Genomic DNA, 13,498 nt, shown 5'->3' with positions numbered 1-13,498 from the left:
AAAAACCCTGGTATAGAACGAATAAGTACAGAACCTAGACTACATAATATGTATAACAAAGGATAGGTTAGGTTGTTAGGATGATGTACACTACATACAATTAGAAAAATACACTTAGATCACTATCGGCTCTTTTTTAAGAGCGTATAACAAAGTTAAGAGTTTCACTGTCCTCTCTACATACTCTACATTCGTCTGAATCCGTACATCCAGTTTTATATAGTAGTGTTCTTAATCCTGTATGTCCACTAGCCTTAGACTTTACATTCGTCTTTTCGTCCTACTTAGGGTGAACCCATAGGATCTACCCTTATTCCAAGTGATTTTATGGAATTCTCTTGCCCATATTTCTAATTCAGTCCTCGTTGTGTCAAACTGTTTTGTGTTCATCAGGTTAACTACCCTGAGTGGCCAGGTACCTATATGTTGAAAAACATACCTCTGAGAGAATATTCGGTTAAGGCTTTCTTACATGTCAATAAGGTCTTAGATTTATACTTATCACCAGGTATTGTCCTAATTGCTTTTTGGCTGTATGTTAAAAAGTATGTTAACCCATGTTTATGCATTCCGTTATCCTTCGGAAGCTAGAGTTGCGATTAGGTAGACTGTAGTAGGTATCATTCTGTTTCCGGATCTCCAATATAGGACCCCATGAGTTTAGAGCCAACCATGTAACAGCGCGTATTTGCTGTAATGTTCATCTTGACAATGACATTATCTCTGGAATTAGTGTTTCAATGTTCAAGCATAATATGAAATTTGTAAGTTAAAGTTGTATATCTTGGTGTAATTTTGGATTCTAAACTCCAATTCAATTGTAATGCTGAGAATCGAATGAGTAGAGTGCATTTTATATTATTTACTTTTGTACCTTCGGAAGGAATGGTTCAATAGGGTCATTACTTTTTCTGACCTAAAGTTTATTTGGTGAAAAGTGGTGAGAATCAAATGACATTTGTTTATTGATTTGCATTTCCTGCTAGTACTGGATCCTTGAGCCTAACACCTGATCTGAAATTGATACCTTTATATCAAAAGCGTTTTTGATAAACCAAATCTTCCACTTTTAGAGTCGGACGCATTGATATATTAACGAATTGGTCTTGGATCTTTGAGGGCAACAACACCTGATCTGAACTTGACAACTTTATAAATATATCAAAACCGTTTTTGATAAACCAAATCTTCCAATTTTATAGTCGGGCACATCGAGATATTAATAAATTGGTCTTGACATAATTCTCCGATTGATAGGTTGTCCGATTTTGGTAGCAGCAGATGGATTACATTAAGCATTGACTATTGAATAAGAATACCAATAATAGAAGAAAACAAGGCTGCAAATACTGTTTTTGGAACTATGCGAAATCGGTCAACACTGGCGCTTCAAATACTGTTACTGGCTTAGGAATCTTCTCCGATGAGCTTTATCTCTTAATCGGTATCAGATTGGCTAATGATGCACCGTTTTTCTGACCGAAATTTATGCCATTGTTATACCCTTTAGATAAACTGAGAATAAATTGTTCAACGGATGTGCAAGCATTGTTAGACGAAAAAAGGTATAGTCATAATCCCCCGGCTGTGGTATTAAACATGAACGATGGATGGGAGACATATAAAAGAAATCGGTTATGCCGGTCTAAACTTTTCTAAATAGCTTTCTCAATTTGACGTCATATATTTAGCATGTTATACCAGTTTGTATGTAATAAATTACCCGATAACCAGACATTGAGAAAACTGGGTTTAATAAATTAAATTCGGTAATTTTATTCAGTACACTCAATGTTATTACAAGTCTAGAGTTTAAAACAAAAAAAAAAATTAAATAACAATTGTTTTGTGTTCGCACAAAAGATTTAACTAAAATTCTGTTAAAAAAATACAATTAAAAGTGTAATTACCTTTTCGTATGCGATTAGCAGTAAGTAGCACAAGTTTTAACTGAACATTATTAAACTTCAAAATAAATGCTTGAAAATGCGCCATTAATAGTCATTTACAATTTGTCATTTTTGGTGTAAAGATGAGTTGCGGCAATATGTTAACTGGGCCAGTAGTACAAGAGCAATGTTCTATAGCGAGTGTGGGTGTAATGAGTTCCTTGGTTGCACTATTGGTACAGAGTTTATATAAAGCTCAGTGTAATATTTCAAGTACCGATTACTTTCCTGAAGATTATGCAGAAACGGCATTGAAGGAGGGTTTGGAGTCGTATGATTTTGTGGTGGTGGGTGCCGGTTCGGCGGGCTCAGTAGTGGCTAGTCGTTTAAGTGAAAATCCCAACTGGAATGTATTGGTTTTAGAAGCGGGGGGAGATCCTCCTCAGGAATCAGAGGTTGGTATTAACTTATATAATTTAAAATAGATTTAATCGTTATATATTTCTAGATACCCAGTTTCTTTTTCACCTTGCAAAATACCAATTATACCTATAGTTATTTAACAGAACCCAATGATAGATCTTGCAAGGCCTTTAACGATAACAAATGCCATTGGCCTCGTGGTAAATTTATAGGAGGAACTGGTGGCATAAATGGCATGCTTTATGTAAGAGGTAATCGTTTTGATTATGATCGTTGGCAGCAAGAGGGTAATACCGGTTGGGGTTATGATGATGTTTTGCCTTACTTTGAAAAATCTATTAGACCAGTAGGTAATCAATCACATCCCCAGGGTTATGTTACTCTCAATGAATTCCCGCGATTTGAGGAAGATATATTCTCCATGATTTTTGAAGGCTCTCGAGAGTTGGGCATACCTAGAGTTAAGGAATTTGCTGAAGGTAGTTATATAGGTTATAGTCATGTTAAAGGTACCATACAAAATGGTCTTAGAGCTACCACTGGCAAAGGTTATTTGGGTAAAGTTTCTCAAAGACCCAATTTAAAAGTGATTAAAAATGCTCAAGTAACAAAATTACAGTTTGATAGTAAAGGTCAAACTGTCAAATCGGTGGAATTTGTACTACAACAACAGTATAAACTTAAAGTGCCGGTAAAACGTGAGGTGGTGTTATCTGCCGGTACTATAGATTCACCCAAACTATTAATGCTCTCGGGAGTGGGTCCAACAAACAAACTCAAACCTTTAAATATACCAGTTATACAAAATCTACCGGTGGGAGAAAATCTACAAGATCATGTTATTATATTGATATTTCTACGTCTACCAGCTAATGCGACCGATCAGAAACAATTACTCGATGGTATTTATCAATATTTAATACACAAAAAAGGACCTCTGAGTGCTCATGGCACTGCTTCTCTTACGGGTTTTATAAATACCGATTTATTTAGTGAATCCGTATATCCCGATATGGAATTTCATCATATTATGATAAGACGTGGTGATATCATAGGCTTGGATACCCTTCTAAATGGTTTTAGGGTAAAGGAGCAGCTAAGACCTTTCTTTAGGGAAAATGTACAAAATTTTGATGTTCTAACCATGTTTGCAGTATTGGCCCATCCTAAGTCCTTGGGAAATATAACACTTAAATCCTCTTCCCCCCTAGAGCCACCCATAATTAATGCCAACTATTTATCAGCACCAGAAGATGCAGAAGTTTTACTTAAAGGCATGGAATATATAATGAGTTTAGAACAGACCCAGGCCTTCCGGCAAAAACAAGCGGAAATTCTTCATATACCCCTTAAGGAATGTGATCAATATGAATTCAAATCACAACAGTATTGGAGATGTTATTTTACTTATTTCTCTAGTACTTGTTATCATCATGTTGGATCGGTTAAAATGGGTCCTGTGGATGATGCACGCACCTGTGTGGATCCTCGACTAAAGGTTAAAGGTGTCAAGAATTTAAGAGTTATAGATGCTTCCATAATGCCTCATGTAACCAGTGGCAATACAAATGCCCCCACCATTATGATTGCTGAAAAGGCTTCAGATCTTATTAAAGAGGATTGGTCTTCTTCTTAATGTTAGAAAAGAACAAGAAGAATTGTTGTGTGACTGCTGAGAGGAAAAGTAATGCAAGCTATAAGGTGTAGGCAATTGAAGTTCCATTAGACCTAGTGATTATTATATATTAAGTAAACTTTTTACTATATATTTTATGGGAATTTTACAAAATTTAAATTTGTATAAAAAAAGAACAGCGAAATATTTGTTTTATATATTTTTGTAACTTTACCTCATACTTAATCTTCCATCCCTGATTCTGCCCTTAACTTTGGCAATACAATTAGCTACAAAATGAGTAGAAATGTTTTAAAACTTTTAAGCTTAACTTTTTTAGTGAAGTTTAATTGAGAAAGTGTAAATAAATTTTAAAATTTCCTCGCTTTGATGATGACTTATATGCCACCATAATGGAAGGCATTACAGAGTTGGGCATACCCAGAGTTAAGGTATTTCGTGAAGATAGTTATATAGGTTATGGCCGACTAAAGGGTACTATAGCAAATGGTCGTCGCAGCAGTACGGGTAAAAGTTATTTGGGTAAAGTTTCAAAGAGAAAAAAATTAAAAGTGATTAAAAATGCTCTAGTAACAAAACTAATATTCGACAAACGTGGTCAAACAGTTAATTCCTTGGAATTTAGAATAAAACAACAACAACAACACAAACTTAAAGTGCAGATAAAACGTGAAGTTATTCTATCAGCGGGCACTATAGACTCAGCTAAACTATTAATGCTTTCCGGAGTGGGTCCAGTAGAGAAACTTAAAGGTTAAAGGTATCAAGAATTTACGTGTAGTGGATGCCTCCATAATGCCTCATATAACTAGTGGTAATACAAATATTCCCAGAGTAATGATTGCTGAAAAAGCATCAGATCATATCAAAGAAGATTGGACTTCTCCAAACAAAAGGAAGAGATCGCGAATGATCGCTGTGGGTACAAGTTTTTTAACGTAATGGTAATAAGATGTTGAAGTTTGTATATAAAATGTTTTAAATATATATTTATTAAATGGAATTTGTAATCATATTAGACTAGACTAGACTAGACTATAGACTAGACTATAGACTAGACTATAGACTAGACTATAGACTAGACTATAGACTAGACTATAGACTAGACTATAGACTAGACTAGACTATAGACTAGACTATAGACTAGACTATAGACTAGACTATAGACTAGACTAGACTAGACTATAGACTAGACTATAGACTAGACTATAGACTAGACTATAGACTAGACTATAGACTAGACTATAGACTAGACTATAGACTAGACTATAGACTAGACTATAGGCTAGACTATAGACTAGACTAGACTAGACTATAGACTAGACTATAGACTACTATAGACTAGACAAGACTATATGCTAGACTATAGACTAGACTATATGCTAGACTATATACTAAAGTATAGACTAGACTACCGACTATAAACTAGACTACTACTAGAGTATAGATTAGTCTATAGACTAGACTATAGACCACACTATAGATTAGGCTATTGACTAGATCATAGGAAAGACTAGATACTAGACTAGATTGTAGAATAGACTACATACTAGACTATAGACTAGATTACATAATAGACTACACAGTAGACTATATACTAGATTATAGACTAGAATGTATACTAGACTATAGACTAGACTATATACCAGACTATAGACTAGACTATAGACTAGACTATATACTAGACTATATACTAAAGTATAGACTAGACTATCAACTAGACTACACTATAGGCTATTGACTAGACTATAGAAAAGACTAGATACTAGACTAGACAATAGAATAGACTACATACTAGTCTACAGACTAGATTACATACTAGGCTACACAGTAGACTGTATACTGGATTATAGACTAGACTATATACTAGACTATAGACTAGACTATATACTAGACTATAGATTATATTATAGACTAGACTATAGACTAAAGTATAGACTAGAGTAGACCACAGACTAGACTATAAACTAGACTACTACTAGACTAAGATTAGTCTATTGACCATACTATAGATAAGGCTATTGACTAGACTATAGACTAGATTAGATACTAGACTAGACTGTAGAAAAGACTACATACTATACTATAGACTAGATTACATACTAGATTACACAGTAGACTTGACTATAGATTACATTATATACTAGACTATATTCTAGACTATAGACCAGACTAAAGACTTGATTATTGACTACTCTATAAAATAGATTTTAGACAAGACTATTGACTTGACTATAAATTAGACTATAAACCAGGTTATAGACTACGCTGCAGACTACACTATACTATGGACAAGACTAGACTATACTATGGACTAAACTATAGACAAGTCTATATGCAATACTATAGACAAGACTATATACTACACTATAGACTAGACTCTAAACTAGAATATAACCTATATTATAGACTATACTATAGACTGTACGCTACACTATAGACTACTATATGTACTACTTATAACCGATAATGTCGTGGGGGTACTCCGGTACTGAATGCTGTTCGAAAATATTTTTTCAATAATTGTTTTATTCGAAAATATATTTAAAGAAATATTTCTCCAGCAGGATTTTACATCCTGTGAGCACTGTCACCTTTGACCTTGATCTTTTTTATAAGATCCTTTTAGGATCAAGGGTGTCAAGAATTTACTTGTTGTTTATGCTTCGATAATGTTTCACAAATGCTACAACTAAGTATTATGATTGCAGAAACTGCATCTGATCTTATCAAAGAACAATAGACGTCTAAATACAAAAAAGTGATCGTGACTGATCGTTGTTGCTATAAGTACATACTTAATTTAATTAATAATATAACGAAAATGTTTATTAAACGCTGAATGTCATAAATACATACATATTTAATTAATGAAATTTTTAATAATATTCTCAGAAATTTATGGCAGTAAATATTTTGGAACTGATATAATGCTCTTTGAATATAATGTTCTCTAACATAGTATAATAATTATCATTTTAATTACGTTTATATTTAAAGAAATTCTTTATTTTTGAGCATATTTTTAAGAAAGATGCTCGAATTCTAGTTTAAAGAAAAACAAAAGATTTTTATAAAAATTTCTTTTTCAAACAAGGTTGCGTTTAAAATTCATTTGCAGTTTGAATTATCTTCAGTTAAGATGTGCTATATGGATGCTGGTGCTGTTGCCAGTGGAGTATTTGCACCACAATGTCCTATAGCAAGTGTTGGAGTAATTAATTCATTGGTAACCCTATTAATTCAGTCTATATATGCGGCTCAGTGTAATATTTCCAATACCGACTATTGGCCAAAAGATTATGCGGAAACAGCTTTAAAAACTGGTCTAGAGGCTTTTGATTTTGTGGTAATAGGAGCTGGTTCGGCTGGCTCTGTAGTAGCCAGTCGTTTAAGTGAGAATCCTAAATGGAATATTTTGGTTTTGGAAGCTGGTGATGATCCTCCACTGGAATCAGAGGTATGAAGTCTATAATGAACTATACAGTATAATTCTTCATTTCTTTCTTACAGATACCTAATTTCTTTTTCGGTCTACATAATACCAATTACACCTACAGTTACTATACGGAACCTAGTGATTCTTCTTGCAAGGCCTTTAACGATAATAAATGCCATTGGCCAAGAGGTAAACTTATAGGAGGTACTGGTGGTATAAATGGCATGGTTTTTGTACGAGGTAATCGTTTTGATTATGATCGCTGGCTAGAGGAAGGCAATACCGGTTGGGGTTTTGATAATGTTTGGCCTTATTTTATGAAAGCTATAACACCAGCAGGAAATCAATCTCATCCCCAGGGTTATGTTCCCTACAATGAATTTCCTCAATTTGATGAGGATATATTTTCCATGATTTTTAAAGCCTCCGGTGAACTGGGCATACCCAGAGTGAAGGAATTTGGTGAAGATAGTTATATAGGTTATAGCCATCTTAAGGGTACCATAGAAAATGGTCTACGTGTTAGTACTGGTAAGGGCCACTTGGGTAGAGTTGCGCAAAGAACAAATTTGAAAGTAATTAAAAATGCTCAAGTGACCAAATTAGTTTTTGACAATAATGGTACAACAGTTAAATCGGTGGAATTTACTATAAAACAACAAAAAGAACTAAAAGTAGAGGTAAAACGTGAAGTTATTCTGTCAGCGGGTACTATAGATTCCGCAAAATTGCTAATGCTTTCGGGAGTGGGTCCAGAAGAGAAATTAAAACCTTTAAATATATCAGTTATTAACAATCTACCTATAGGAGACAATTTGCAAGATCATGTAGTAATACAATTATTCCTACGCTTAAACGCTAATCCACCCGATCAGAAACAATTGCTCGATAACATTTATCAGTACTTAATACACCAAAAAGGTCCATTTACTTCTCAAGGCACTACTTCTCTAGCTGGTTTTATTAATACAGATTTATCATCTAACTCTAGCTATCCTGATATGTTATTTCATCATTTTATTACCAGGCGGGGAGATGTTAATGGTTTCGATTTACTCTTAAATGGTTTTAAAGTGAAAACAGAATTCAGACCCTTCTTTAGGGAGTCAATTGAAAACTATGATTTGTTAACTATATTTGCCATATTATCTCATCCAAAATCATTGGGAGATTTAACACTTAAATCTTCTACTCCTCAAGATCCACCCATAATTAAGGCAAATTATTTAACGGCGCCAGCAGATGTGGAAGTATTACTGAGAGGTATGGATTATATAATGAAGATGGAGCAGACCGAAGCCTTCCAAGACAAACAGGCTGAGATTTTACAAATACCTATAGACGAGTGTGATCAATTTCAATTTAAATCCCCAGAGTATTGGAGTTGTTATTTTACTTATTTCTCTAATACTTGTTATCATCCCGTGGGTACGGTTAAAATGGGTCCGCTGTATGATGAAAGTAGTTGTGTGGATCCTAGACTTAAGATTAAGGGCATACACAATTTACGTGTTGTGGATGCCTCCATAATGCCTCGTATTCCTAGTTGTCAACCAAATGCTCCCACCATTATGATTGCAGAAAAAGCTTCAGATATTATCAAGGAAGATTGGTCGAGTTATGATTCTTAATTGTTAAGATTTATTCAAATTAAGTTGTAAAAATATCTTTTGATTGGGAATCTAATAAAAACTCCATTTAAAAATTAAGTATAAAAGTCACTTACGTTAGAATTAAAAGTTTTTGAAATTTAATAGCGTGTGAATCACAGATTTGTTAATACTGATTTGAACTAACTTCCAAAACTATATAATGATTTTTACTTTTTCATGTTTCTTAAAATTTATTCACAATTTTGTTGCTTTCATTTTAACGAATGTAAATTGTTATTTTATAAAATCAATATACATATGTATCTAATTAAATCTATGATGAAAAGAAATTGAATGACAAGCAGTTTGATCACACAAAAGATTTAACTGAAGTGTTAAATTATATATATTCTTTATATACAAACAATTACTTTGAACCAAAATGAATGTCCGAATATATAATATATTAATATATAGATGATATTAAATCTCGTCCGAAGACACTGTAATTCGAGTTGAGATCTATAGTGAAATTCATGTCCCCATTATACTAGAGAAGATCAAATTTTTTAAAGTTAGTCTCTACCTAATTTTATAAGGACCAGTTTGTTACCGACTATAGACTAGACTACAGACTAGACTAGACTATAGACTAGACTATAGACTAGACTATAGACTAGACTATAGGTTAGACTATAGAACTACTATAGACTAGACTATAGACTAGACTATAGACTAGACTATAGATTAGACCATAGACTAGACTATAGACTAGACTATAGACTAGACTATAGACTAGACTATAGACTAGACTATAGACTAGACTATAGATTAACCATAGACTAGACTATAGACTAACTAGACAGACTATAGACTAGACTATAGACTAGACTATAGACTAGACCTATAGACTAGACTATAGACTAGACTATAGACTAGACTATAGACTAGACCGATAGACTAGACTTATAGACTAGACTATAGACTAACTATAGATTAGACTATAGACTAGACTATAGACTAGACTATAGACTAGACTATAGACTAGACTATAGACTAGACTATAGACTAGGACTATAGACTAGACTATAGACTAGAAACGATGACTAGGTATAGACTAGACTATAGACTAGACTATAGACTGACTATAGACTAGGACTATAGCTAGACTATAGATAGACTATAGACTAGACTATAGACCTAGACTATAGACTAGACTATAGACTAGACTATAGACCTAGACTATAGACTAGACTATAGACTATAGACTAGACTATGACTAGACTATAGACTAGACTATAGACTAGACTATAGACTAGACTATAGACTAGACTATAGACTAGACTATAGACTAGAACTATAGACTAGACTATAGACTAGACTATAGACTAGACTATAGACTAGACTATAGACTAGACTATAGACTAGACTATAGACTAGACTATAGACTAGACTATAGACAGACTATAGACTAGACATAGACTATAGACTAGACTATAGACTAGACTATAGACTAGACTATAGACTAGACTATAGACTAGACTATAGACTAGACTATAGACTAGACTATAGACTAGACTATAGACTAGACTATAGACTAGACTATAGACTAGACTATAGACTAGACTATAGACTAGACTATAGACTAGACTATAGACTAGACTATAGACTAGACTATAGACTAGACTATAGACTAGCTATAGACTAGACTATAGACTAGACTATAGACTAGACTATAGACTAGATAGACTAGACTATAGACTAGCTATAGACTAGACTATAGACTAGACTATAGACTAGACTATAGACTAGACTATAGACTAGACTATAGACGAGACTATAGACTAGACTATAGACTAGACTATAGACTAGACTATAGACTAGACTATAGACTAGACTATAGACGAGACTATAGACTAGACTATAGACTAGACTATAGACTAGACTATAGACTAGACTATAGACTAGACTATAGACTAGACTATAGACTAGACTATAGACTAGACTATAGACTAGACTATAGACTAGACTATAGACTAGACTATAGACTAGACTATAGACTAGACTATAGACTAGACTATAGACTAGACTAGACTAGACTAGACTATAGACTAGACTATAGACTAGACTATAGACTAGACTATAGACTAGACTATAGACTAGACTATAGACTAGACTATAGACTAGACTATAGACTAGACTATAGACTAGACTATAGACTAGACTATAGACTAGACTATAGATAGACTAGACTACTAGACTAGACTATAGACTAGACTATAGACTAGACTATAGACTAGACTATAGACTAGACTATAGACTAGACTATAGACTAGACTATAGACTAGACTATAGACTAGACTATAGACTAGACTATAGACTAGACTATAGACTAGACTATAGACTAGACTATAGACTAGACTATAGACTAGACTATAGACTAGACTATAGACTAGACTATAGACTAGACTATAGACTAGACTATAGACTAGACTATAGACTAGACTATAGACTAGACTATAGACTAGACTATAGACTAGACTATAGACTAGACTATAGACTAGACTATAGACTAGACTATAGACTAGACTATAGACTAGACTATAGACTAGACTATAGACTAGACTATAGACTAGACTATAGACTAGACTATAGACTAGACTATAGACTAGACTATAGACTAGACTATAGACTAGACTATAGACTAGACTATAGACTAGACTATAGACTAGACTATAGACTAGACTATAGACTAGACTATAGACTAGACTATAGACTAGACTATAGACTAGACTATAGACTAGACTATAGACTAGACTATAGACTAGACTATAGACTAGACTATAGACTAGACTATAGACTAGACTATAGACTAGACTATAGACTAGACTATAGACTAGACTATAGACTAGACTATAGACTAGACTATAGACTAGGGCCATAGCTCTGGCTACTATCGGGGTCAGCGGGTGGCGGATAGCTGAACGACCTGCAGATATGCAGGTCAGCTGCGATAAATAAGCAGTCCCCGACCATGAGCGGTAGAGTTCGAAGGCGTGCTTTAAAAAAGTTACAAGAGCCTGAGGACGACTCTGCGACATGGCGAATAGATGCCGCCATTAAGTAAGCATCCCCCACAAGAGGTACACTATAGAGAGGTGTAGTTTGAAGAGTGACGCCTTCGTGGTTCCTCCAGTCCTTTTAAAACCCAGAAGCGTCTGTCTCATAGTGAGCGGTTCCCTGGTCAGCGTCTGTTTCCCATGTAAGGGGCGGCTGAAATGAAAATTCCTGGCGGCTAGGTCAAAAACGCTACGGGTAGGATCCCGGAAAATAAAACCAATATGGAAAAGTCGGAAAATAATAATTTACTTACGGTGCAGGAAGTAATGACTCCAGTACCGGCGGCTGAGTGTAGTGAGCAAGCAGGCTACCCGTCGTCGTCATCCAGCGTCTGCAATGTTACCCCTGTTACGAGCTTGGCAGGGACAACAGATAAAGTTACAAGCAAAAAAGAGAATACGGAGAATAGTGCTCCACAAAGAAAAACAGTGGATAAAAATGCGCCCCTAACCCAAATAGAACCGAGGAAATACATCGATGGAAGGCCCGATTCCTTCACAGAATTAGGAGATCTTATCATTGACCTGTTGGACTTTTTTAAGGACAAAAACAATATCCATCTCGCCATAAAGTGGCAAGTTAGGAAAATGCGCTCTGTGTATAATAAAGCGAAAAACGAGATGAACCGCGACACTCTCCAATCAAGCAGAGTTATTGCCGATAAACTTACTCAAACTTCCCCTCTAGTATGGCCGAAAAAGAGAGAGGAGAAGCGTAAAAAGGATAAAAACGAAACGCCGGCTAAAATGCCAAAACCGAAGAGAGCAAAGGGTAACCCAATAATACAAAGTGTAACATGCCCTGACCACGAAAGCACAGAGGAATCTTCAAAAGATAAATCTGATAGTGGAGAAGAATCTACTACAACGGAAAAATGGTCGAAAGTAAAAAGTAAAAGAAATAAAAAGACGAATCGCGTTCGTAAGCCCCAACCCGATAAAATGATAATATCATCCAAAGGTGAAGCATCATACGCCGATATCCTTCGTAAAATTAGAACGGATCCCGAACTGAAGGAGCTAGGTGAAGAGGTCAGCAAGATCCGGAGAACACAAAAAGGCGACCTCCTGCTAGTATTAAAGTCAACCGGCAAGAATATGACTGAAAGATTCAATGATAAGATTATATCATCATTGGATGGAAACGTGGACGTAAAGACCCACAAAGAAGAAATTGTTATACAATGCAAAGATATGGACGATATAACTACAAAACTAGAGATATCCCAAGCCATTAGCAGAGAATTGCAAATGCCTGAGCTAGACGAAACAATTGTTAAGTCTATATGGAAGACCTACGGAGGTACACAATCTGCCAGAATAATCCTCCCAACAGAAGCTGCAAGAAGAGTCCTCGCACTCCGTAAAATCAAAATAGGGTGGTCTATCTGTCGCTTAAG

The 13,498-nt window shown here is 34.8% G+C and overlaps 2 protein-coding genes across 2 annotated transcripts; both read left to right on the top strand.

Moving 5' to 3' along the window:
- Positions 1-1,949: 1,949 nt before the first annotated feature.
- On the top strand, positions 1,950-3,967 carry LOC119605714 (glucose dehydrogenase [FAD, quinone]-like). Its single transcript, XM_037958991.1, has 2 exons — positions 1,950-2,344; positions 2,398-3,967. Exons 1-2 carry the CDS (start codon positions 2,033-2,035, stop codon positions 3,946-3,948), a joined length of 1,863 nt encoding a protein of 620 aa, XP_037814919.1. The 5' UTR covers positions 1,950-2,032; the 3' UTR covers positions 3,949-3,967.
- Positions 3,968-4,743: 776 nt separating this feature from the next.
- LOC119605704 (glucose dehydrogenase [FAD, quinone]-like) lies at positions 4,744-9,118 on the top strand. Its single transcript, XM_037958977.1, has 3 exons — positions 4,744-4,866; positions 7,046-7,408; positions 7,462-9,118. Exons 1-3 carry the CDS (start codon positions 4,744-4,746, stop codon positions 9,016-9,018), a joined length of 2,043 nt encoding a protein of 680 aa, XP_037814905.1. The 3' UTR covers positions 9,019-9,118.
- The last annotated feature ends 4,380 nt before the right edge of the window (positions 9,119-13,498 follow it).

Source organism: Lucilia sericata, unplaced genomic scaffold (assembly GCF_015586225.1).
Source record: "Lucilia sericata isolate MDLA Ls3-8-SP2 unplaced genomic scaffold, ASM1558622v1 Contig000511F_arrow, whole genome shotgun sequence".
NCBI classification, from domain to species: domain Eukaryota; kingdom Metazoa; phylum Arthropoda; class Insecta; order Diptera; family Calliphoridae; genus Lucilia; species Lucilia sericata.
Note: the sequence above shows the minus strand (reverse complement) of the source record. Positions and strands in the feature narration are given on the sequence as shown.